This window comes from Brassica rapa, chromosome A02 (genome assembly GCF_000309985.2).
Source record: "Brassica rapa cultivar Chiifu-401-42 chromosome A02, CAAS_Brap_v3.01, whole genome shotgun sequence".
NCBI lineage: Eukaryota > Viridiplantae > Streptophyta > Magnoliopsida > Brassicales > Brassicaceae > Brassica > Brassica rapa.
The window spans coordinates 23,778,869-23,802,842 of NC_024796.2; the positions used below are offsets into that span (position 1 = coordinate 23,778,869).

General features: G+C 36.6%; 3 protein-coding genes and 1 non-coding gene across 5 annotated transcripts; 2 read left to right on the forward strand and 2 right to left on the reverse strand.

The window, feature by feature from the left end:
• Positions 1 to 1,147: 1,147 nt before the first annotated feature.
• On the reverse strand, positions 1,148 to 3,051 carry LOC103832773 (fructose-bisphosphate aldolase 3, chloroplastic). Its single transcript, XM_009108853.3, has 4 exons — positions 2,793 to 3,051; positions 2,395 to 2,664; positions 2,205 to 2,314; positions 1,148 to 1,990 (listed from the first exon to the last, which is right to left on the reverse strand). The coding sequence occupies exons 1-4, from the start codon at positions 2,940 to 2,942 to the stop codon at positions 1,351 to 1,353; spliced, it is 1,170 nt and encodes a 389-aa protein (XP_009107101.1). The 5' UTR covers positions 2,943 to 3,051; the 3' UTR covers positions 1,148 to 1,350.
• Positions 3,052 to 5,867: 2,816 nt separating this feature from the next.
• On the forward strand, positions 5,868 to 9,244 carry LOC103832774 (E3 ubiquitin-protein ligase RHA2B). Its single transcript, XM_033283821.1, has one exon. The coding sequence runs from the start codon at positions 8,470 to 8,472 to the stop codon at positions 8,923 to 8,925; it is 456 nt and encodes a 151-aa protein (XP_033139712.1). The 5' UTR covers positions 5,868 to 8,469; the 3' UTR covers positions 8,926 to 9,244.
• Positions 9,245 to 10,981: 1,737 nt separating this feature from the next.
• TRNAN-GUU lies at positions 10,982 to 11,055 on the forward strand. Its single transcript has one exon. It is a non-coding gene; the product is annotated as a tRNA-Asn (tRNA).
• Positions 11,056 to 11,388: 333 nt separating this feature from the next.
• Positions 11,389 to 21,465, reverse strand: LOC103832775 (amino-acid permease BAT1). 2 transcript variants are annotated; one of them, XM_033283774.1, is made up of 13 exons: positions 21,220 to 21,465; positions 20,950 to 21,058; positions 20,821 to 20,868; positions 20,691 to 20,744; positions 20,513 to 20,603; positions 13,625 to 16,111; positions 13,287 to 13,547; positions 13,189 to 13,207; positions 12,890 to 13,109; positions 12,634 to 12,815; positions 12,259 to 12,548; positions 11,949 to 12,078; positions 11,389 to 11,882 (listed from the first exon to the last, which is right to left on the reverse strand). In XM_033283774.1, the coding sequence occupies exons 6-13, from the start codon at positions 13,807 to 13,809 to the stop codon at positions 11,535 to 11,537; spliced, it is 1,635 nt and encodes a 544-aa protein (XP_033139665.1). In that variant the 5' UTR covers positions 13,810 to 16,111; positions 20,513 to 20,603; positions 20,691 to 20,744; positions 20,821 to 20,868; positions 20,950 to 21,058; positions 21,220 to 21,465; the 3' UTR covers positions 11,389 to 11,534. The 2 variants fall into 2 exon arrangements, with proteins under 2 accessions (XP_033139665.1, XP_033139664.1); XM_033283773.1 differs by having other exon boundaries at positions 20,513 to 20,744.
• Between the last annotated feature and the right edge of the window lie 2,509 nt (positions 21,466 to 23,974).

Genomic DNA, 23,974 nt, shown 5'->3' on the forward strand with positions numbered 1-23,974 from the left:
ATTTTTGCGGTTTTGGCGAGAAAACGCGTTCGGGAAAACACGTTTTTGCGATTTTGGCGGAAAACGTGTTTTTGCGATTTTGTCGGGAAAACACGTTTTTGGCGGGAACACATTTTTACGGTTTCGCGGGAAAACAAGATTTTTCGGTTTTGGCGGGAAAATACAAATTTTCGGTTTTGGCGAGAAAACACGTTTTTTGGTTTTGGCGGGAAAACATGTTTTTTTGGTTTTGGCGGAAAAGTATGTTTTTGCAATTTTGGCGGGAAAGTACGTTTTTGCAATTTTGGCGGGAAAACATGTTTTGCGACTTGGGCGGTAAAACATGTTTTTTTTTGTGTTTTGGCGGAAAAATGTATTTTGGGGTGTTGGCGTGAAAACATTTGTTTTTTGTGATTTGTGCATGAAAACATGTTTTTCGATTTTTGCGGGAAAACACGTTTTTGCAATTTTGACGGAAAAATATTTTTGTGCAATTTTAGCGGGAAAATGCGTTTTGGGGTTTTGGCGTAAAAAAATAGTTTTTAGCACGGGAAAAAGTGTTTGTAGTTTTGTCAGTTTTCGTTTGTGACAAAAATGATTTTATTTTTAGGTTTGTAATTTGTGAATTACATTAGGGGCATAATAGACTTTATACCATTTTGAATGAACCATCTCCATTCAAATGATCCAAATTGGTTCAGCTGAATGGACTTTAAAATTAAGCCTAAATTTCCAAAAGTCATCCGGATGATCCATTTGAATGAATTGCACTTTTAGTGCCTAAACAAACAAAACTCTCATCTTCATCCAGATGATCCATCCAAATGGAGAAACAAACAGGCCCTTGGTATGTAAAACAAGTCTCTAATGACCCTGTGAAATGTATGTTATTTCATAGTGAAGCTGCATTGTTACGAACCTATCTTTTCAGCTTTGCCTATGCTGCCTTGCCACTTGTATAAAATTACATACGTTAGAAGGAGACAAAACGTTAGAAGGAGAGAGAGAGAGAGAGAGAGAGAGCTTGTTGTCAACATAAAACTCAGAGTGGTCAACTTTATCTACTATACTGAACCCCATCTAATAACACCAGTTTATACACAAAGGTTGTCGGAGAAACAGAACGTAATCTGTTTAACCACTCATCTTACAGACTGTACTTGCTGTGTTAACTAACCAAGTAGTTTGAAATCTTGAGGAAATATAGATTTAGAGTTTCTCACATACATATCATCGTCATTTTGTGAGTTTCTTTCTCATGGGTTTGAACAAAGATAAAACCAAAAAAAAAAAAAGGAGAAAACTTCAGAAAGAGACAACAAAGGTCACCTTATTAAGATCTCTTCAAGTTGGGACCAAATTTAAAACAAATCAGTAGGTGTAACCCTTGACAAACATTCCTTTCTTGGCATCTTCATTCTCTCCCTCCGCTGAGTATTTCCCGAGCTGTGCCAGTGAGTTGGCCTTTGCCCTAACCAATAGAGCCTTCTGCGAGTCCTCGATCTTCTCGGGTTTCCCTTGCCACGTCCTGAGCACAGAGTTCTGCAGGGCACGCGCGTAGGAGAAGGACACATGCCACGGGTTCGGGCTCTGGTTCATGGCGTTCAGGTTCAGTGTAGCCTCCGCTTCAGACTGTCCTCCAGACAGAAACATGATCCCGGGAACAGCCGGAGGAACTCTCCTCTTGAGCATGGTGAGCGTGTACTCAGCGACAGTCTCGGGAGAGGCCTTGTTCTTGTGCTCAGCACCTGGTGTAACCATGCTCGGCTTCAACAATATGCCCTCGAACATAACATTGTTCTGCGCCAAGTAGAAGAACACCTCAGACCACACTTTCTCAGCAACCTCCAGCGTCCTCTCAATCGGGTGGTCACCATCCAGAAGAATCTCTGGCTCCACTATAGGCACAAGCCCGTTGTCCTGAGAGATGGCAGCATATCGCGCCAACCCCCACGCAGCTTCCTTGACAGCTAGTGCTGAAGGACCGCAAGGAATACTCACAACTGTCCTCCTGCAACAAACACATATACATGCTCAAATAACCAAACCCATCAACAAAAATAGAAAGAATAATCACAATGAAGAAACATCAACCTAAAACCCTAAAACTTTTAAGAGTTAATAATATACACAGCAGATAGCCTAAAATTGTTAAAACGAAAATATTTTTAAAAATTCCAAATAAATTGTCTAATAGCCTGTAAAATCTGAGGGAAACGACATACCACTTGGCGAAACGAGCGCCTTGCTTGTAGTACTCAGCGGAACGTGAAGCCAATCCATCCAAGCCTTGGCACCAAGACTCTTCGTTGGAGCCAGGAAGGGGAACCAAGCCCTGTATATAAAACCCATACGACAGTGAGGAAAAAACAACTCAAATGATTAAATTAGTTAGTGAAAAGAGTGCGCAAGAACCTTGTCAACTTTGATGCCAGGGACGATCTTGGCATCGTTCAAGCAATCGACAAACTTCTTGCCGTCTTTAGTCGACTGGTAAAGCGTCTCCTCGAAGAGAATAGCACCGGAGATGTAATCTCCGAGGCCAGGGGTCGTTAGCAGAAGCTGCCTGTAGGCTTGACGGTTCTCCTCGGTGTTGTCCAACCCAATCGAAGCGAGCCTCTTCCCGCAAGTTGCGTTCGACTCATCGATCGCTAAGATACCTCTCCCAGGGGATGCAATCGTTTTCTGTTACGCGAAAGAATCATAATCAGAACCATCACAGTTTAAATCCAGTGTAACGCTAAACTAACAACTGAGAGCGATAAACTAAACTAATAGTAAGGCGGTACGAGTGAGAGGGAAGGGAAACTCACGGCGGTTTTGACGAGTTCGTCGGAGTAGGCACCGGCGCGGATCGCGAAGGAGACACGAGGAGGAGGAGAGGCGGAGGGGTGAGCGAAGGAGCGGTGGCTGATCCGAGGAGAAGAGAGAGAGTTCAGCTTGACGAAGCTTGCGGACGCCATGGTAGAGAAGTGAGGATGATCTCGAAGACTCCGCTAGACGAAAGAGAGAGATCTGAGATTCGAGAGAGTGAGAGAATAGGCAAATGCTTTGATGCGTATCTTATTTATTTGGCATCACCACCAACTCCCACCAAGGCGCCTCCTTTTTTTTTATTTACCATTGTTACCCTTTCGTAAATGAGGGATATAATGGTCATTAGACGCCAACAACTACGCTCATACTTATGTTTTAGTTTCACCAAGTGAAAAACCTTTTTACTAGACAACTACTAAACCCTCCTTCATGTTGTTGATTAACAGATATCAAATAAATTTAATTAATAAAAATATTTTATAAGACTTGTGCGGACTCTTGCTATTTTATAAAATTATGAAATTTTAACTCGAAATTAAGTAAAGTAAATTACCAAAAGTGACTTAATATAAAACCTCCCATCCAGACCAATTAATACTCGAAATCCGGTTTGAATCTGCTAAACCCCAATTATTGTTGTTTCTTCTACCCAAACTACCCTTCTTCTACCCCTTGACTCTTCTTAAAAGCCAATAAAAAAGACTGCCAATGGAATGCCATTGCTATAGTTTTTCTTAAATCATTTAATTAATCTTAAGACCTAATTTATAAAAGTGTGCGAGAGAGCAGGGCCGGATACCCAATTTCTTATAAATTGGGCTACGAGTAAGTGCACAAAGTACAAAACAAATACGTAGATGGGATCCCTTCTCGGGTAATAAGTTGTTGGACCAGATAATAATGGGCTCGGTTGCAGCTAAAGATTAAAAAAGATGAGTCTACGACGGCTTAGACTGTCAATGCCTGTAAATTGCGTTGCTCCAACGGTATAACTTGACGGACATACGTCCAAACATTGGTGTTTATCGTCGTAACAAGCAAGGAAGATGTAGCTAAGAAACTGCAACTTCCCAGAAATGTTATCAAATATGAGAAAGTGGCAACGTATATTCGAACACCAATGTGTTTTTTTATAATAAGGTATTCTCTCTGTTTTACATATTTTCTCATATTTTGAAAACCATTAAGTACACTGGAATTTATATTCAAAATTATATTCAATGTGAAAAAGGATTTTTATACTATAAGTCTATAAGTTTATCATTTTTTATTCACGGAAGTTACTCCAAATGTACTTAATGCTATGTCACTCTCTCTCTTTATAGTAGCCTACTTTATACTAGGTCATAGTCTTTGTTGTGTTATTTATCGTGTTCGCACACAACATTCAATATTCAACCATCCTTAAAAATACTAGTACATAAATTATTATTGTGTATACGACTCTCTTTCTTTCTTGTTATATTAATTGCAAACTCTTAACGTAGTTCCTTCTTTTTGCTAAAAGGTTTTGGTGGAAAAGAACATGAACATAATGCCAATCTTAATCAGGCTAGTTTTTCTTAAAAACATGCTTTACAAACCTCCATATAACACAAACAATTTTGATTTTTAAGAACATGCTTTAAGCTCTTTATCTGCTTTTAAATGAATGGCATAACCTCATACTCATTTATAGTGATTCATAATAATCAACCTAAATCTTCTAGTCTTCTTCTACACTGCCGACAAGTCTTGGAATAAATAAAATGTGGTGTTGTCGAAAATCTTTGATTAAACACTTTGGTCAGGATATTGATGATAGCTAAGCATATTAAACGATAAACTTAAACGCGTCTTGCTGCAGTTCAGTTCACATTGCACATGTCACCCAGAAGAATTGACTCTCAGATCTTTCTAGGTGCTTGTGTTCACACTTCACCACGCTCTATTATTTTTTAATACGATTTTTAAAAATCAATTTGCTGATGATTTTCCAGTTCAGGGGAAAATAGTTAATTGCCTGTTAAAACGTAGAAGTTACACCAGTCGAGTATTGACTGGTTGGTGCGTGGGGAGAGGCATAGAGGACCACGTTGTTGCTTGTTTGGCAATTCTTCTACAAACCTTTGTCCTTTCTTAATCCCTTCTTCGTTTGTCCTTTTCATTCTTTACTTACCCAACTTAAATTGATGTTTATTGTTTGATTAAACACAAGAACGTGGACCTATAGATTGGTCACAATTAGACCCCTGATCATCGACTACCAATAATGGAGCTGGATTTTGGTTTCTAGAGTTACGTGAAACACATTTTTTATGTAAGAACACACCAACGTGCAAATCTTAACAGTTATTTTATTGGCACCGATGTCTGAATCAAATCCTGCTTTATCTAAACACAAAATATTTTGTTAAACCCACCTCGAATTGCAGTCGGGTTATTTCTAAAAACCAAGTGATCACATACTCAACGACTTTGTTTACAATGGAATCTAACATGAAATCTTTGTGAATTTACCTAGATCTTCAACCATCATAGAATGAGTTAGTAGTAAAGTCAGGTTTAAATTTCATGAGGTCAGAAACAATGATAGTTTGAAGGCTAAATAATATGTATAATTATTTTTGTGATTTAGAAACCAAATACAGTAGAACTTCTATAAATTAATAATATTGGGACTTTAAAATTTTATTAATTTATAGTGATATTAATTTATAAAAGTTTATTTATTTAGATTTCTTATTTTAAGATAAGAAAATATTTGATTTTTAGTATATAGATATTAATTGTTATTTTTTTAAATGTGACATTTATATTAATTTTATTGTATTATTTGGTGTATATAATAATATATATTGCATAGAACTTAAATGTGGTTTTAGATATAATATTACTAAATCTCATCAAAAATATATTAAGTGTTAAGAAAATATAAAGATAATTTCATTGTGAATATATAGTAAACAATATAATAATAGGTTCTTACTTATGTAAAAATATATATACATATAAATTATTAATTTATAATTTTAATGGGACCATATATTCACATAGATTTTTCTTAAAAAATATGATCTTATTATTTTATCGATTTATGTCAAATTTATTAATTTATAGAAATTATTAATTTATCGAATATTAATTTATAGAAGTTCTACTGTAATATATACATTTCAAGACTAGGATAAATAATTCTTCTGTCTTTCTCATGAGCAGACTAATTAGCATATCTGATTGACTTTTTTTTTATCATATTTAAAATATGAATGGATCTTAGTGTTGCTTTTTGAGATAAAACGTAGTATTGATTTTTCTACTTTTTGAAACAGTGTAATTTTAGCTTAATTTTGAGAAAAGTACTAATACTTTAAAACGGCAAACACAACAAAACAAATCTTGAAATAAAGAATCAATGAGTTACATACTAAATTGTGTATTTTCAAAAACAAATAATGTTTCATGCAACATATATATACATAAGATGGTTTGATTGTATGAAAAAGCGAGGATAGATAAGAAACGCACACGTTATAATACCCAAGAAAGATTCCAATGGAATCACAACCAAGGAATGAAGATGACGAGATGTGGAGGAGGTGGTGAGTGGTTTAAATTATGCTTTACTTACTAATTGTGATGTAAATTATGATGTTAAATCAAGAGAGAGTCAAAGAGAGTCGATGTGGTTGTCAATGGTTGGCTAGTGCCATGACTAAACCAGATATCTTAATCCCAATTTGTGTCTATTTTTAAGAGTCCCTTGGATCTCCATATCTTTTTGGACGGCGGGACACCTAATTAGCATCTCCATCTATTTTATTTTCCATTTAATTATGTTTTTTCTCGAAAATTTATTACTTAATGATCATTAATGTAATATTACTCCTGTCTCACGATATAAAATATTTATGTTTTTTATTTATAAAGGTACTTTACTTTTTGTGAAAAAATAAAATTATTGGATTCTTGGAACTATTTATATTCTACAGTATTTTGTGATTGGTTAAATTGTTTTCTAGTAAATATTGAATAATATTTCCAAAAAAACAAAAAAAAAATATTTAGAGTACTATATTTTTCTTAGACTTTGCATTTTTAGCAAAACATTTTTAGCATAAAAAGTACTACTACGTAATTAAAAAAAAAACTCATCATAGGTAGCACGAATTGAATAATAGAATTTGCTTGAATCAATAGAAAGTTAAAAACTGATATGAAATAATTCGATATTCATATCAGAGCATTACAAGTAATAGATACGTAACGCGGGAGACAACAAACGAGGCGGGGATCGTGCTAAAATCTTCGTCGAGTCCACAAATCAATACTTGGATAGCTAGATCATAGTTTACATAATAATCATAAAAAATAACCCACAAGGCATAATTAATTAGTTTGTTCCCTGTCAGTTGTTAATCAAAGAATAATCAGCAAAGCGCCGTCCAATTTCATTTTATATTGCTTAATGTTATACACTAAAGTAAATAAATGTATAAACGTACATACATGAATTATTAAATGCATTTAGCCGTTTAAAAAATAAAATGTCACAGTACTTGGATAATTAAAGTGTATAATCTAACGAAGGTCGACGCTGTTACAACTTTATCCATGTTAGAGAATACTTAAAATTGATCCATAATAATAGGTAGATTTGGAATAAACATAGAGCTAAATGTGATTTAGAACTTAGAAGGAATAACCATTTGTGTGTTATACCATGAAACACCACGTAACACAAGAACCGTGACACATTAGATGCCATCGTACCTTCAGTTTTCTCTGGTTCCAAAGCGCAATCATTGAATGCCTTTTAAATTTTGTTTGGTCTTTGAGAATTCGGAGTAGCTAAAGCTAAGCTAAAATACAAGAAAGCCATCATCATCCTCTTCCGTGTTTGTGAAGCCTGCGTGTGTGTGTTTGTGAGCACATATCATTTAACTATTATATGGAATTTGAACATATAAGCTAAAATTCTGATTAGATAATTTTGAAATTTTAGTCTTGTCGTTAGTGAATAAACATTTGTTATATGTAATGTGTTGGTTGTTTATCCTTTAGGGTTGAGATTTTTGATAATAATTTATATAAGAAGAAACATATGGGTGTTACCATGAAATACCACGTAACACAAGAACCGTGACACATTAGATGTCATCATATACTTTCAGTTTGTTCTTTTCGTGGTTCAAAACTCAAATCATTGAAGGGCCTTAAAGTTTGTTTGGTGTTTGAGAATACGGAGTAGCCAAAGGTAAGCTAAGATACAAGAGAGTCATTCATCATCATCATCCTTCTCTTCCGTGTAAATTGAGTTCAACCAGGAACCGCTTTTGACTTTCTTCCTACCAATTTCATAAAATCGGAAAAAAATTCGGGATGGGGGAGAAAATGAAAATACAAAATTATGTTGGCATATTTTGTAATAAAATGAAAGTATGTGGGGGTGAGTAGTATGAAGACAGAAAAGAAGAGAAGGACTGATGTTGATAGGGTTAAACTCTTAAACAAAAAGCAAAGAGGGAAGGAAGGGTCCCGCAACACGTGGCCTGTGTCATTATTCATCCCTCTCTCTCTTCATCTCCTCCATATAAAGAAGAGAGCAGATTAAAAAAAAAAAAAAGCAAATCGTTCAATATCGAATTCTCCAGCAACAGCAGCAAACACTCTCTCTCAAAAATCTTGAAGAAGATGGGGTTACAAGGTCAACTCTCTGACGTTTCATCAGATTCAATCCCTCTGATGCTCGTCGCTCTCCTCGCTACTTTGTTCAAACACGTCCGCTCTTTCTTCCTCCGCTTCTCCTCCTCTTTCTCCGCCGTCGAAGAAGTCGCTTCTCCCTCCGTTTCCTCAGGACTCGCGGACCTCGCCGTACTCGCCGACCAGCTCAAACTCAACCGAATCTTCTCATACCCCTACGCCGACACCGCCGCCGCATCCGATTGCATCGTGTGTTTGTCTACACTTAAGTCCGGAGAAGAAGTGAGGAAGCTGGGTTGCAGACACGTGTTCCACAAACAGTGTTTGGAAGGTTGGCTCCAGCATCTCAATTTCAAATGTCCGCTTTGTAGATCTCCGTTGCTTGGTCGTGGAGGAGGATGTGAATCGGTCTCTCTTCTCTCGGAAGAAGCCACTGCATCTCAGTGAGTTCTTCATTGTCTGATGAACAGAGGGAAAGAGAGAAGAAGAGTTTGGGCGTTTTTTTTAATCTCGCGGCTTTCTCCTCTTTCTTTGTTTTAGGGATTTGGGTGGTGCTTATTATTATTTTATTCAAAAGGGGATTCTTCGAAATTCTCATATATATATATATGTATATTTTTTTTTTTGAGAAATCTCTCAGATCAGATCGGAGAGGTTCTTTTGTTATTCAAATTTTCGCACATGTAAATTTTTTTAGTATGAAGTGTTTTTGTGTTGTTCAGAAAATTAGCAATCGAAAGCTTGCAATACGCATGGATTTTGCATAGATAAGAACTAGTAATATTTGCATTTTACTCTCTTCGTTTTTTTTTTTTTTGGGATATGACATCTTGAATCCTGCAAGTAAAAACACCAGCAAGCAAGTCATCAGCATTTGCCATGTGATGGGACCACGATGTCTTAAGTTTTGCACTTCTTTCTTCTCCTTCCACCCTTTGCATTTATCTTTGAAAAATATATTGTTTTCAAATCAAAGAGCATTGGGGCAGCTTAAGATCCTTTGTCAAGTCTTTGGTTTGGATGTTGGTAGCATTGCCTCTGTGTAGTGCTCTTTATTAAGGCCTACGGTGATTTCATGAGATCCTTAATATCCTGTGTAATTGGTACACCTTAAGATCATTGTTAATCATTGCTATGTACTTAAACTGAAGAAAAAACTACTTTATAGAACAAATGCCACCGAGCGGGCCACTAAACCCAAAATTTTACCCTAAACTAGCTTAACCCAACTAGAAGCTTAACCAAGTAAATACCCACCCAAACCCAAGTAAAATCGAAGAGCTAAATGAATCACATTAAAATGTAGTGGTTGTAAAATGTTATCAACTCAGAACTAGTAATAATCAAATAACGTATAAGAGAAAAAAAAACAGTTTAACATGGCAATTTGCATATCTCATGAATTACTGCAATTAATCTTATTTTTGCATTGAAAAAGTCAATGAAATCACAGCCATTCAATTGTAAAACCCAAAATGGGAAATGTCTGCTTTTGTATTTTTTTGTTTTCAAGCTACAAAACGTGAGCTTTTGTATTTTTCGGAGTAGTGGACTTGAGGAGGGTGTAGACTTGTAGTGTAGTGCGCAAGTTGAATCAACCGAATATTTTCCTTTTTTTTTTTTTTTTTGATCAACTACCGAACCGAATATTTTCCTAAATATATAATAGCATAGAATTATCTCTTCTTTTTTTTTCATATATAATTGGTCAGGAGTGATTATGTTGAATGGGATTTTGAGAAAACAAACAAATAAATAAAAATACTAACCAAAGGCCAAAACAACTCAAAGTACTCTTGAATGCGTATGTAAAGTACGGACTATGGAACTTTGAACAAACCACAAACAGCTAAGTAGATTTTCTCTTTTGATTGTTGACTTCTACATGTTTTTTCGCGTCTTATAGATCCACAGATGACTGTGACAAAAAAAAAAAAATAGATCCACAGATGTTAATGTGGATGTTAAATTAACGTTACTTCAAAACACTCCTTACCTCAACTTGTATCACGATCAATTATATATATATACTTTTTATTTTGATAATCGAGTTTCCTGGTCACACCGAAGTGGTCCAGACTAGAGACCAAAGCGATCAAGAACCAGCGAACTGATCACCATATGGGTTATCGTGAACGGTCTTCAGTTTCGGGTGCTGGGGTTTTACATGTGAATTTCCCAGTGACCGGAATTCGAATCCGGATAACGGAATTCACAGCCGTGAACCCTTTACCACCAAAGGTAGAAGTTCCGGTTGTTCAATTTTATATGTTACAGGATATCTGAAACCTTAGGAAAACTTCATTCAAAAAAAAAGAAACCTTAGGAAAACAAATACATTACAAGATCACAAATTAAGAAGTAAAAGGCTATAATAAGACTAATATTAATCTAACGCGTCTCTTAAACTAAATTATTGTAGTTTTGACGTCCGTTTTGCAAGTCAAGTTTTGGCAAGTTTAATATACAATTACTATCCTTATTTGTTTCCAGTTATCAGGAAGCTGGAATAGCTCAGTTGGTTAGAGCGTGTGGCTGTTAACCACAAGGTCGGAGGTTCGACCCCTCCTTCTAGCGTTTTTATTTTACCGTACTCATTTTTAATGTCCTTCAAGGACCATTGGGTTCAACACCCTCCCCCCCCAATCCCTCCTTCTGGTATATCTATGTTACCATACCTAAAGGTCTCATTTTTAATGTCATTCCAGGACTATGAGTTGATTATCACTCCATTAGTTAATTTAAGTTAAACTTTTTACCGTTGACGAAAAAAAAGAAGGTTAAACTTTATGCTAGTATAGGAATGTGAGATGTTTAACCCCTCTCTTAGCGTATCTTTTAATGTCCTTCAAGGACTAAGAGTTTGATTATTACTCTATTTGTTAATTTAAGTTAAACTTTATATTTGATAAAAAAAAAAGTAAAACTTTATAGTATAGGAATGTGGGGTGCTCTTGCTTCTTGTATATATAAATGGTAAATTACAGCTAGAATGCCTTTACTATATGAATAAGAGCAACAAAACATGAAACAATCCACAAGACTATCAAGTTGTTTCAGCCAAGAATGTTGGAGACCGGTCCAGTAAACCAATGGCGTGCACTTAGAAGCCAATACGAGAGGATTATGGCCAACACACCAGCGACTGCCACCGGAGTGTAGTTGAGTGTCTCGGCCGTTATGGGATACGCCACGGGAAGTGAGAAGAGAACGGAGATGGTTGCAACCCATATGACTGCCACCCACCCAACCACCATTCCGTACCCCCCAAGGCTGAATGGTCCAGCAACAAAGGTGTTGCGTGACAAAGTCACTCTAAGAAGGATCGGTATTGCGTATGCTATGTACAGTCCAATAGTTGCTATTGACACCATTGCTTGGAACGCCACTATACTCCCCAGTGACTGCCAGTTTTTCATCACATCAGACAGCAAATCTTAACTCACAAAGAGACAGAGATAAGGACTTACCGTGAGGGCCATACAGAATGATATGGAAGCAGAGAGCCAAACCGCGTTAATAGGAACCTCTTTGCTGTTCACTTTGTGCCATAAGGGAGACAATGGCATTGCTCCATCTCTAGAAAACGCATAAGCCATCCTGATGTAGCCCAAACACATGCATGCGTATGGTTAAAATCCAAAATGCAAACGATTAGAATGAATTTAAAATGGTTTGAGTCTCGCCCTAGAGGAATGTACGGGCTCAAAACCTCATAGTCATTCAAGAAAAAAAAATGCAAAGAATGTTTTAAGTCTCAAACCAAACACAAGTACATACCTGGAGTTGCTGGTGACGGAGCTCATGCCACAGAAAAACACAGCAACCGCAACAATGCCCAAGCACACAATCCCTCCGGTACCACTCCCAAACCTGCTCTTGAAAGCTAAGTAGAAGATCTCAGCAATGGCGTACCCACCAGAGTTATTAGTCTCACTCAGAAGGTAAGGTATGTCTATGACCGTATAGCTTATGCCCAATATGTAACCCCATCCAAACAGAATTGATATCCCAATTGCACTGATTATTCCTCTTGGCCCGTTCTTGTCTGCATCAATTGTCTCCTCGGTCTACAACAGTTGCATCTTATTAAATTATCAAGAAAAGGTTAGCACAATCATTAAAAAAACAGAACACATTTGTTTCAAGACTCACCATGTGGGCAGATGCATCATATCCTGTGATGGTGTACTGGCTCATGAGGAGCCCCAAGACGAATATGTAAACGTAACTGGTAATGCCGACTTCATTGTCAGTGTTGAAATGGGTGAAGACAAACTTAGTTGTGGCTCTTTCCGTAGAGACCAAAGGAATCAGAATCATGAGCACCAAAACACCTGAATAATAAAACAGATCATTAACTTACTTGCTCGTGTTGAGACATAAACACAAACAAAGAGATGAGAGGTACCTAGTAGATTCCAGAGAGCAGCAAGCTGGCCAATGAAAGACAAGACGGAGATAGGGAGGCTGTTGAGAAGTGCATGTATGAACAAGATTCCCCCATGGATGGCAATCACAACATAGTCAGATCCTTCATATCCTCCGCCGTTTTTACCGCCGGTGGAGAGAAGCACGATTACTTGAATCAGCTGTGCTAGAGAAAAGTCAACGCTCGCCGTCACTGCCCACTGCAAACACAACTTATTACTTCAGACAGCCACAACAGTGATCTATAAGTGAAGTCTTGGTCGGAACTGTAGTACAAACCTGACCAACGATGTTGAACCTGAAAGATTATGACACGACATTAGAGATGACACGCTTGCTTCCAATAGATGCAGAGAGAGAAAAAGAAGCAAGTGTACCAGCCGGTCAACCAAGAGGCAAGAGGAGCCCATCGTGGGCCAGCGAGCATAGCACTCCAGTAGTAGAGACCACCAGAGGTTGGGTAAGAGGAGCAGATCTCAGCCATTGACAGCCCCACACACATAGTAAAAGCTCCAGCCACGAACCATCCGTAGACAAGAGTGACTGTACCGCCGAATCTCAAGCCAGTGTTGTACATGGTGGTGATCCCCGTGAGCACAGAGACGATGGAGAAGGAGATGGCGAAGTTGGAGAAGACCCTGAAAATCAAATGTTTTTAAGCTTTAGAGATAAAACTGAAATTCAGAAAGAGACAAAACAAAGAGAGGAGACAGACGAGAGGTCACGCTTGAGTTCTTGCTTGTAGCCGAGCTCCTTGAGACGGGCTTGGCCAGAATCTACAGATTGATCGCCGGAGATTCCGACCATAGCTGCTCTGTCCGAAGGTTGTTGGGATGCGTTTCTGTTAGTTACGTAACCATCCAAAAGTCTTACCTTTTGGCTTTGGTTAGCTTGTTCCATTTTGTTAGTTAAAAGCTTAAAACTGTCTTTGCTTACATATACACAAATCAAATCCGTTTATTAATTATTCTGTACTTGTCCTTGGTAACGACATCTTACCCATGTTACTTCACATTTTTCCAACAGCTGTAAAATTATAATAGCGAGATATTCTATAGATATGGTGTGTGATCTTGTGTCCACTCCACAAGTGCCAAAAGAGTAGATTCACTTACAAATGCAATAATACATGTGAATACTCATATGCAACTATAGCATTCACTCTCTCTCACGATGACCAAATAATGAATCTAGGTTTAGTTGACAACTAGATCAACAGGACAGAATCTCCTAAGAGTGTTGTGAGAGGTATGTTTCTACCCAGTTCATAGGATGATAACTATTATTATATGTGCTTATGATAAAGCTAAGAAGTGTTTTTAGTGATTATGTAACTTTGAAATAGTGGAATATGACAATATTTCTAAACATAGTTAATAATGCATTAGGGCATCTACATTAATTAGTCTATAAATTCTTTAAGTTTCTCACTACAAATCTTTTTATTTGAAAATATAACTTTTAGAAATTTGACAAGTATCAACCGAGTTTTTCAAACACATGAGGGTCACTCATTTTTATTCAATTAGTGATTTAAAGTTTTTAGTTGATGAATTTTAAAATCTATGCAGTATACGTTGGATTTTGAATTCAGTCATTTGTTTATAAGAATCCATAAGATATATTTAAAATCAATTTAAAATACAAAAAAAAATTAAAATCCTTGAAAGTTGAATAATACTAGATTTTTAAAACTGGATTTAAATCATTCATTGAATAGCACTAGATTTTAAGATAGAATTTAGAATCATCATTTGAATAACACTAGAGTGAGTTTAGATTTAAACTTTATTAAAATACATAATTGAATAATACCACCTAAGTTGATGAATTCTAAAATCTCTACAGTATACATTGGATTTTGAATTCAGTCATTTGTTTATAATAATCCATAAGAGATGATTTGAAATCAGTTTAAAATACAAAGAATTTTAAAATACTTGAAGGTGAATATCAATAGATTTTTAAAAACTGGATTTAAATCATTCATTAAATAACACTAGATTTTAAAATAAAATTTATAATCATCATTCGAATAACAATTGATTGTGTTTAGATTTAAACTCTATTAAATTACATGGTTGAATAACACCACCTTATGGATGAGAGTGGTCTTACCTAAACTAAATAGAGTTTAGGAAAATGAAAGTGCAATTATATTCTTTAAAGACACTCATCAATAGTCGGAAGGTATTCTAAGCTCGGATCAGATAGTGGTTGTCAGTCCACTCTATAGCACTAAGTGTGTTACTCCCGAAGTCAACCGGATCACTCGATAGAGTTTATAAAAAAGAAATACTGGACATGTTCAAGTCCAAATTACATAGTTGTTAACTATTTGACTAAACAAGAACGTGGACCTATATTCTCCTGCATCCTCCTTCTCAGCGGCTCTTCGCTGTGTTCTTTTTAGCCAACTTCTATTACCTGATTTGGTCAGTGACTATATATGGTCTGTACGCTGTGTTAAGCACACACTGTACCTCATTAACTATATTTTCCTCGACTTGTAACCTCTCCTGCATCCTCCTTCTCAGCGGCTTTTTTTTTTTTTTTTTTTCTTTTTTTGTAGTGGAAGCTCTCTAGTCCAGTAGTTTTACTAAGAGTTCATTAATGCTTCTACATCAGGAGGTCTGAGTTTCAAATCCCAGCAAAGGCGAATTATGCAAATTTATAGAGAAAAGCATATAGGAGATCTTCGGTATGACGCAAGGAGTACCGTCAAACATAGATTTCATAGGACGGCTCAGGATGATGCAGTCAGCGTGAATCCTCATAAAGCAGGTAGAATTGACGGCTATAGAATCGTCTTGTAATATTTCTCGTAGTTTGTAATAGCATAATTAACCATCGACCAGCCTTTGACTTTTAACATAACATTATTTTTCTCTTCTTTGTTACATCGAATTGAATACCGCCACGTCAATCAGTTTCATGTTTGACTTTTGACAATTTACTCAAAAGCCGCTGGATCCCACTAACCATATATAGGCCTCTGGCTGTAAATATCTGTCTACGTTGGCTTTTTCTCTCTTGCCATATGGGATGATTTTTTGGTCTCTTTTTGGACATCAATACACAGAATTTCACATGATATGTTCATAATACATCAATCTCACCCATCAAACAGAAACAAAGAGTTTGGAATGTAAAGTGGGCCTCAACTTTAACACTTCAAGCCCATTCCAGCACAACAAGTAACCTGCACAAAAACAAAGAAACGTTAGTTTCCTATTCTCTGGAAAAGGTCGGTTAATAGTTTTTCAAAGTCAAAAGGAAAATATACAAAGTCATACAGGAAAAGGAATATGTGATCTGCTATATAAAAAGGCCATAGGTGAAGGTTACAATCATCCGATACAAAGCAAATAACAAAGGCATAGAGAGAGATCAAGAGCATAGCAAATAAGTTCTTAGAGTTCTTAGTTTGGTTATCACACTTGTGATCTCTATTATTGTTATTGTGAAACTTCTTTGAGATATTAAATAAGAATACGTTTGATTCATAAAGTTATTCCAAAGCACAAGTAGGATTGAATTCCTAACAAGTGGTATCAAAGCAATCCAGGTTAGATTGCAGGTGCTTAAGGGATGGGGAAAACTAGGATCGAAATTGATAGGTTCGAAGGAACCGGAGATTTCTCGCTGTGGAAAGTTCGTATGATGGCTCACTTTGGAGTCCTAGGGCTAAAGGACATTCTAACTGATGAGACCCTTCTGTTGGATCCGCCAAAAGAGGAAGCAGAAGGAGATACGAAAGTCACAGGAGATGGAACTACGGAATCAAGCTCAAAGATTGATCCCGCTAAACTTGAAAAGTCGGAGAAGGCCAAAGACCTCATCATCGTCAACGTAGGTAACCAAGTTCTACGGAAGATCAGCCATTGTGAAACCGCTGCTGCAATGTGGACCGCATTAAACACGCTGTACACAGAAACCTCTTTGCCGAATCGTATCTACTTACAACATAAGTTCTACACGTTCAAGATGAATGATTCTAAGGACATAGATGCAAACGTTGATGATTTTCTAAAGTTAGTAGCAGACCTAAGTAACTTGAACGTGGATGTCTCGGAAGAAGTTCAAGCTATCCTGTTACTAAACTCAATGCCGCGTATGTATGATCATCTTAAGGAAACTCTCAAATATGGCAGAGACACTCTCAAGATCAATGAAGTGACAGGTGCCGCAAGGTCAAAGGAACGAGAGTTACTTGAAAGTGGAAAGCTTTCAAAATCACAAGATGAAGGACTATACGTGGAAGACAGGGGAAGATCATCTAATAAAGGAGGAAACCGAAACGGTAAAGGCAGATCTAAAAGCATGCATGGGCGATCTAAATCAAAGCCAAGATACGATAAGAATAACAAAGGATGCTGGACATGCGGGAAGGAAGGACATTGGAAGCGGGAATGTCCTGAAAAGAAAACGCATAGAGCTGCTAATGTAGCTGAAGAGCCTAAGCAGCCATTTGTACTAACAGTTAGTACACACGACGCCGGTTCAGAATGGGTCATGGATTCTGGTTGTTCTTTCCATATGACACCCAACAAAGACGTTCTATTTGACCTAGTCGAATTTCAAGGAGGCAAAGTTTTGATGGCAAACAACACTCACTGCAACGTCAAAGGGATTGGCAAGATAAGGATCGTGAGACCCGACGGAACCGTGGTTATTCTTACAGAAGTAAGATATATGCCTAATATGAGGAGGAATCTAATATCCTACGGGATGCGAGAACGAGCAGGTTGCAAATACGAAGGAGAAAACTTCTTAATACGTTTCTTCAAAGATGGGAAAGAGATTTTATCCGGTAAGTACCATGAAGGATTGTATTACTTGCAAGGAACAGTTATGAAAGAGGAAGCGAATGTGTCAAGGGCAGAAATTGACAAGACAAAGATATGGCACTCACGTCTGGGACATATGAGCTTGAAGAATCTGAATGTGCTCGTGAAAGATGGATACTTGTCTAATAAAGAAGTGGATAAACTAGAGTTTTGTGAGACCTGTGTTCTAGGAAAGTCTCACAAACAAAGTTTTCAAACGGCTAAACACACTTCAAAAGGCGTTTTGGAGTACATACATTCTGATCTATGGGGCGCGCCATCAAGTCCTGAGAGTCTAGGAGGATGCAAGTACTTTATAAGCTTCATAGATGATTATTCTCGAAAGGTTTGGATTTATTTCCTAAAATCTAAAGATGAAGCTTTCAGCAAATTCAAAGAATGGAAGGAAGCCGTGGAGAACAGCACAGGGAAGAAAATCAAGTGTCTTAGAACAGACAACGGGTTAGAGTTTTGCAATAAACAATTTGACAAACTATGCAAAGATTCTGGTATCAAAAGACACAAGACTTGTCCATACACGCCACAACAAAACGGTGTGTCTGAAAGAATGAACAGGACAATCATGGAGAAGGTGAGATGCATGCTCGCAGAATCTGGATTAGGCAAAGACTTCTGGGCTGAAGCTGCATCAACAGCGGTCTACATTGTTAACCGATCACCAAGTTCTGCCATTGATTACCGTTTACCAGAAGAAATATGGTCAGGTGTAAAACCTGAGTTGAATCACTTAAGGAGTTTCGGCTGCTCTGCCTATGTTCATACGATTCAGGGAAAGACAAGTCCTAGGGCCGTAAAAGGCGTCTTCGTAGGTTACCCATTCGGGGTAAAAGGCTATCGAGTGTGGCTGTCTGAAGAGAGAATATGTGTCACTAGTAGGAACGTAGTGTTTAATGAGGAAGAGATGTTTAAGCACACAGTGACCCAGCGAGAAGATGTAGATTTAGAAAAGAAGAAAAAGAAAGTGACGTTTAAGGAAAACCTAATAGATGGCCCTACACTACCTACGACTACAACCAAAGAACCATTGGTTCAAGGTGGAGCTACTGAAACAGTAGAATCAGAAAGCTCAGAAGAAACCAGTTCTGTAGAAGAAGATAAAGACTCAGAAGCAGAACCGGAGCTCGAGGGATATATACTCGCACGAGACAGAGTGCGAAGACAAATCAGACCTCCCTCTAGGTATGAAGATACTGATTTCGCAGCTTATGCTTTAGCCGCATCTGAAGAGATAGAAATCGACGAGCCAAAGTCATTTAAAGAAGCTATGATGAGCAAGAAAAGCAAGTTTTGGAAGAACGCTGCCGGAGATGAGATGGACTCTCTTCAAAGAGCTGGCACATGGATATTGATTGAAAAACCCGAGAATGCAAAAGTTATAGGCAGCAAATGGATCTTCAAGTTGAAGCCTGGAATACCCGGAGTTGAAGAACCAAGGTATAAAGGAAGATTGGTGGCGCAGAGATTTTCTCAAAAGGAGGGGATCGACTACAATGAAGTGTTTTCACCTGTAGTGAAGCACGTGTCGATCAGATTGATGTTATCTCTCGTGGTTAATAAAGATTATGAGCTGGAGCAGATGGACGTTAAAACAGCTTTTCTTCATGGAGATTTGGAAGAAAGAATCTTAATGAATCAGCCAGAAGGATTCATAAAGAAAGGAGATGAAAATAAAGTCTGTTTACTAAAGAAGTCTTTGTATGGATTGAAACAATCTCCAAGGCAATGGAATCTCAAGTTTGATTGTTTCATGAAGAGCCAGCGGTTTGTAAGAAGCAAGGAAGATCCTTGTGTTTACATGAGAAACGTGAACACAGAACAAGCCGTGTACTTACTTCTATACGTCGACGACATGCTCATAGCTTCGGGAGATAAACAAGAAATCAGAAGCGTCAAAGAGAGTTTAAGCAAAGAGTTTGAGATGAAAAATTTGGGAAAATCTTCAAGAATATTAGGAATGGACATCATAAGAGACAGAAAGAAGGGAATTTTAAAACTGTCTCAAGAGAACTACTTGGAGAAGGTTCTGAAATCATTCAATATGACTGAAGCCAAGGCTGTGAATACGCCTACCTCAACTCAATTTAAACTGAAGAGTCTTACGAAAGATCAAAAAGAAGAAGAAGGAAGCTTCATGGCAGACATACCGTACGCAAGCGCGGTTGGTAGTATAATGTACGCCATGGTCGGTTCAAGACCTGACTTAGGCTATGCAGTTGGACTCATTAGCCGTTTCATGTCAGAACCGGGAAGAGAGCATTGGCTAGCAGCAAAATGGGTTTTACGATATCTTAAGGGTGCTACAAGAAGGTGTCTAACGTTTACTAAGCACTCAGAGTTTAGTGTTCAAAGATTCTGTGACTCGGATTATTCTACTGACCTTGACCGAAGAAGATCAGTTACAGGATTCGTGTTTCAAGTTTGGGGAAACACGGTTATCTGGAAATCGAGTCTACAAGACGTGGTAGCTCTTTCAACGACTGAAGCAGAGTACATGGCTCTTACTGCAGCCGCGAAAGAAGCTATATGGTTAAGAAGACTATGTGGAGAGTTGGGGTTTGAATAAGAAAGTGTTAAGATTCACTGCGATTCACAAAGTGCTATAGCCCTAGCAAAGAATCATGTTCATCACGAAAGAACTAAACACATAGACACTAAATACCACTTCATAAGAGACGTTGTAGCAGAAGGCAAGGTTCACCTATCTAAGATCCATACTAGCAAGAATCCTGCAGATTTTCTAACTAAAGCCTTACCCGGGCCTAAGTTTGATCTCTGCTGTGATCTCCTCAACATCAACGAGTAAAAACCGAAGAACATCGCAGGTAACTCCGTTATCGAAGATGTCTCGCAAAAGGAAGAAATAATGAGTTAATAACTCCGGATTATTTCTTAAAGCGATAATGGGAAGGCTTAGGAGAAGCAAAAGGTTACCTGCAGGGACGTTGTGGAAGCGAGGCACATGGTACTTAGCTCAAGGTGGAGAAGCTAAGGGAAATCAAACAGAGTTAGTAAAGGATGATTGAAGTCGATGAAGAAAAGTAGACTTCGGAAAAAGATATACCTGAGAGAACGTCTTAAACGGCTGTGGCAGCTGAAGGGAGACGAGTATCTGCATTGGCAAAAGAGAACACAGATCACCAGACAAGATAAACATGTCTTAAACAGCTTAAAGAAAAGTGAGAGACTTTACAGAGAAGCTGAAGGGAGACAGGTTTATTGATAGAACGGATGAAGCTCTAGAGAGTCGCCGGTTACGTTCTAAGGAGTATACGTGATGTGTTTGATCACTGAAGTTCTAGCTGTGACATTAAAGAGGAGGTTAATACATGAAACTCAAGTGAATCTAATTGGAGAGAGGATCCAAGGAAGATTAATCAACTATCATCACCAAGAAGAAATTCGAGATTCAAAATCATAAAGGAAAAAGAATTCGCGAGCTTTTTCAGATGAAGAATCTTACCGGGTGATGCTTAGATGATGGGAGTTTGCTGAAAATCGAGCTAAAGATTTGGGGAAGTTTTTTTTTGACTACCGTCAAGGAATCGAAGCGAGAAAGAGTGGTGAGGCTGTAGCGGCGTACGAGCTATACAGATCCGTCGGAGAAACGGCGGGAGCCGTCACGATCTCGAGGTTCGTTGGTGAGAATCAGATTGAGGTGCTGAGAATTTTTTTTTGTTTTGGTCGTCGTCGTTTGTCGATGGAAACAAGGAGGAAGACAAGAGTTAAAATTGGGCCAGGTGGAGTTTGTAAAGTGGGCCTCAACTTTAACACTTCAAGCCCATTCCAGCACAACAAGTAACCTGCACAAAAACAAAGAAACGTTAGTTTCCTATTCTCTGGAAAAGGTCGGTTAATAGTTTCTCAAAGTCAAAAGAAAAATATACAAAGTCATACAGGAAAAGGAATATGTGATCTGCTATATAAGAAGGCCATAGGTGAAGGTTACAATCATCCGATAAAAAGCAAATAACAAAGGCATAGAGAGAGATCAAGAGCATAGCAAATAAGTTCTTAGAGTTCTTAGTTTGGTTATCACACTTGTGATCTCTATTATTGTTATTGTGAAACTTCTTTGAGATATTAAATAAGAATACGTTTGATTCATAAAGTTATTCCAAAGCACAAGTAGGATTGAATTCCTAATATGGAAGCATCACAATTGGCATTTTTATTCATTCAAATGCACCTAGAATCTTTCTCAATCACCAAAAGAAATCAGATTCAACGCAATCTCACTCTCTGTTTCCTTTTCATTATTAAGAATTGGTATATTCAAGATATCACATATCCGATTTGTATCTGATTTTCAGGATGAATGCAAATACAACTCAGATTTCGAATAAATATACCCAATGGAGTCTTTGTCAAGAAGAAAAATCAGATCCACAACTGTGAGAATATACATATCGCTCAGCCACAAATATATATATAATAATCCAAAATTGTAGGTTCTTATTGATGGAGAAAGTGGAAAGTAACTAATTGTGAGTGTCAAATATAGGATGAAGTCAAGTAATCAGGTAAAAGTCACAAGTCTATTTGGTTCTCATTTTGGAATAGTACATTGCAACTTGCTTGGACGTCAGAAATACTTTGTTAATTTCTATTTCTCCTCAAGACATTTCAAAATTGGTCTCTTTGACTTTCAGACCGTTCTCTTCCTATAAAGAATGGATTTTATTCATTTCTATCTTTGAGGAAAAAATTCAAAACAATATTAACAAATTTGTCAATTATAGTTAAACAATATACAAAAAAAACAACGATGAGCAGGGGCGGACCCACACCTATAGGAGGTGTGGCACGTGCCACAGTCTGATTTTTAAAAATTCCTCTAAAATAGATACAGATGAAAAATATCAGCTCTTTTGGTTTAAATGACTCAACAGTGCCCCATATAAATCGTGGCAAACACGTAGGCTTGTTTTTATTAGTGTCCAGATTATTACACATTTGCAGAAAATAAATTTTTTTATTCCTTTTCTTTAATATCATTTTTTTACCTTTTCTAAAATAAAAGTCACTTTATTTAAATTATACATTAACAATTATTTCCTGTTCTAAAATACTTGAAATTTTAGGTTAGTGCACAACTATTAAAAAACTTATTTAACATGATTACCAAAAATAAAAAATAGTAAAAATTTATTTTTATCTAAATTTTTTAATTTAATATTAATTTATTTAGCCAATTACGAAAAATATTAAAAAATATTATCGGTTACTCAATTTTTAATAAATTAAAAGTTATATTAAAATATGGAAACATCATCTATTTTGAAAAAAATCAAAAACTTTCTTAAACATCATATGTTTTAAAACGAAATTTTAAAACTGAGGGATTTTTTTAATTAAATTATATATGTAACACTTCAATTAAAATAACAACTAACATGAATATACATTTCATAATAAAATTGTATACCTATATAATTTGTAATATTACTTAAAGATATTTAATATTATATAAATGTATTTTTATTTGACTCATTTTTTAAAAAAGTATAAATTTTAAAGACTAATGTAATTTAAAAGATACAATATAATATAACATAAGTTTTAACCGATAGTTTAATTTATAATTTATAATTAATATATATATATATATTATTGTGTCCCATGTTAAAAAAAATTCTGGGTCCGCCCCTGACGATGAGTGAAATATGTAGATTACTTTGTAGGGGTTGAATTATATGTTATTACCCTTCTGTTTCAGAATGATACAAGTTGGAGAACTCGTATGTTGTATATTTCATCTAAACATTAGTGTTATGGCTATTTCTCTAGAAGTGCTATAGAAATATACTAGCTATTTCATCTAAACATTAGTGTTAGGGCAAATCTCCAAAATAGCATTTTTCTAAATTTAATTACAAAAATAGCACTCAAAAACTAAAATGACCAAAATAACATTTTATCTTTTGAAAAATTTAAATTTTTTTATTTTTCAAAATTTGAAATCTTATCCCCAAAACCTCACTTCTCAACTCTAAACCCTAAAACATAAACTCTAAACCCTAAACCCTAAACTCTAAATCCTAAACCCCACCTCTTGAGTGCTATTTTGTGATTTTTGGCCTTGAGTGCTAGTTTGGGAACAAAAACTTGATTTAGTGCTATTTTGGTTTTTTTCTCTTAGTGTTATAGAAATATACAATATATAAACTAAATTGTACATAGATATAAAATAAACTATATGCAACTTATAATTTGGT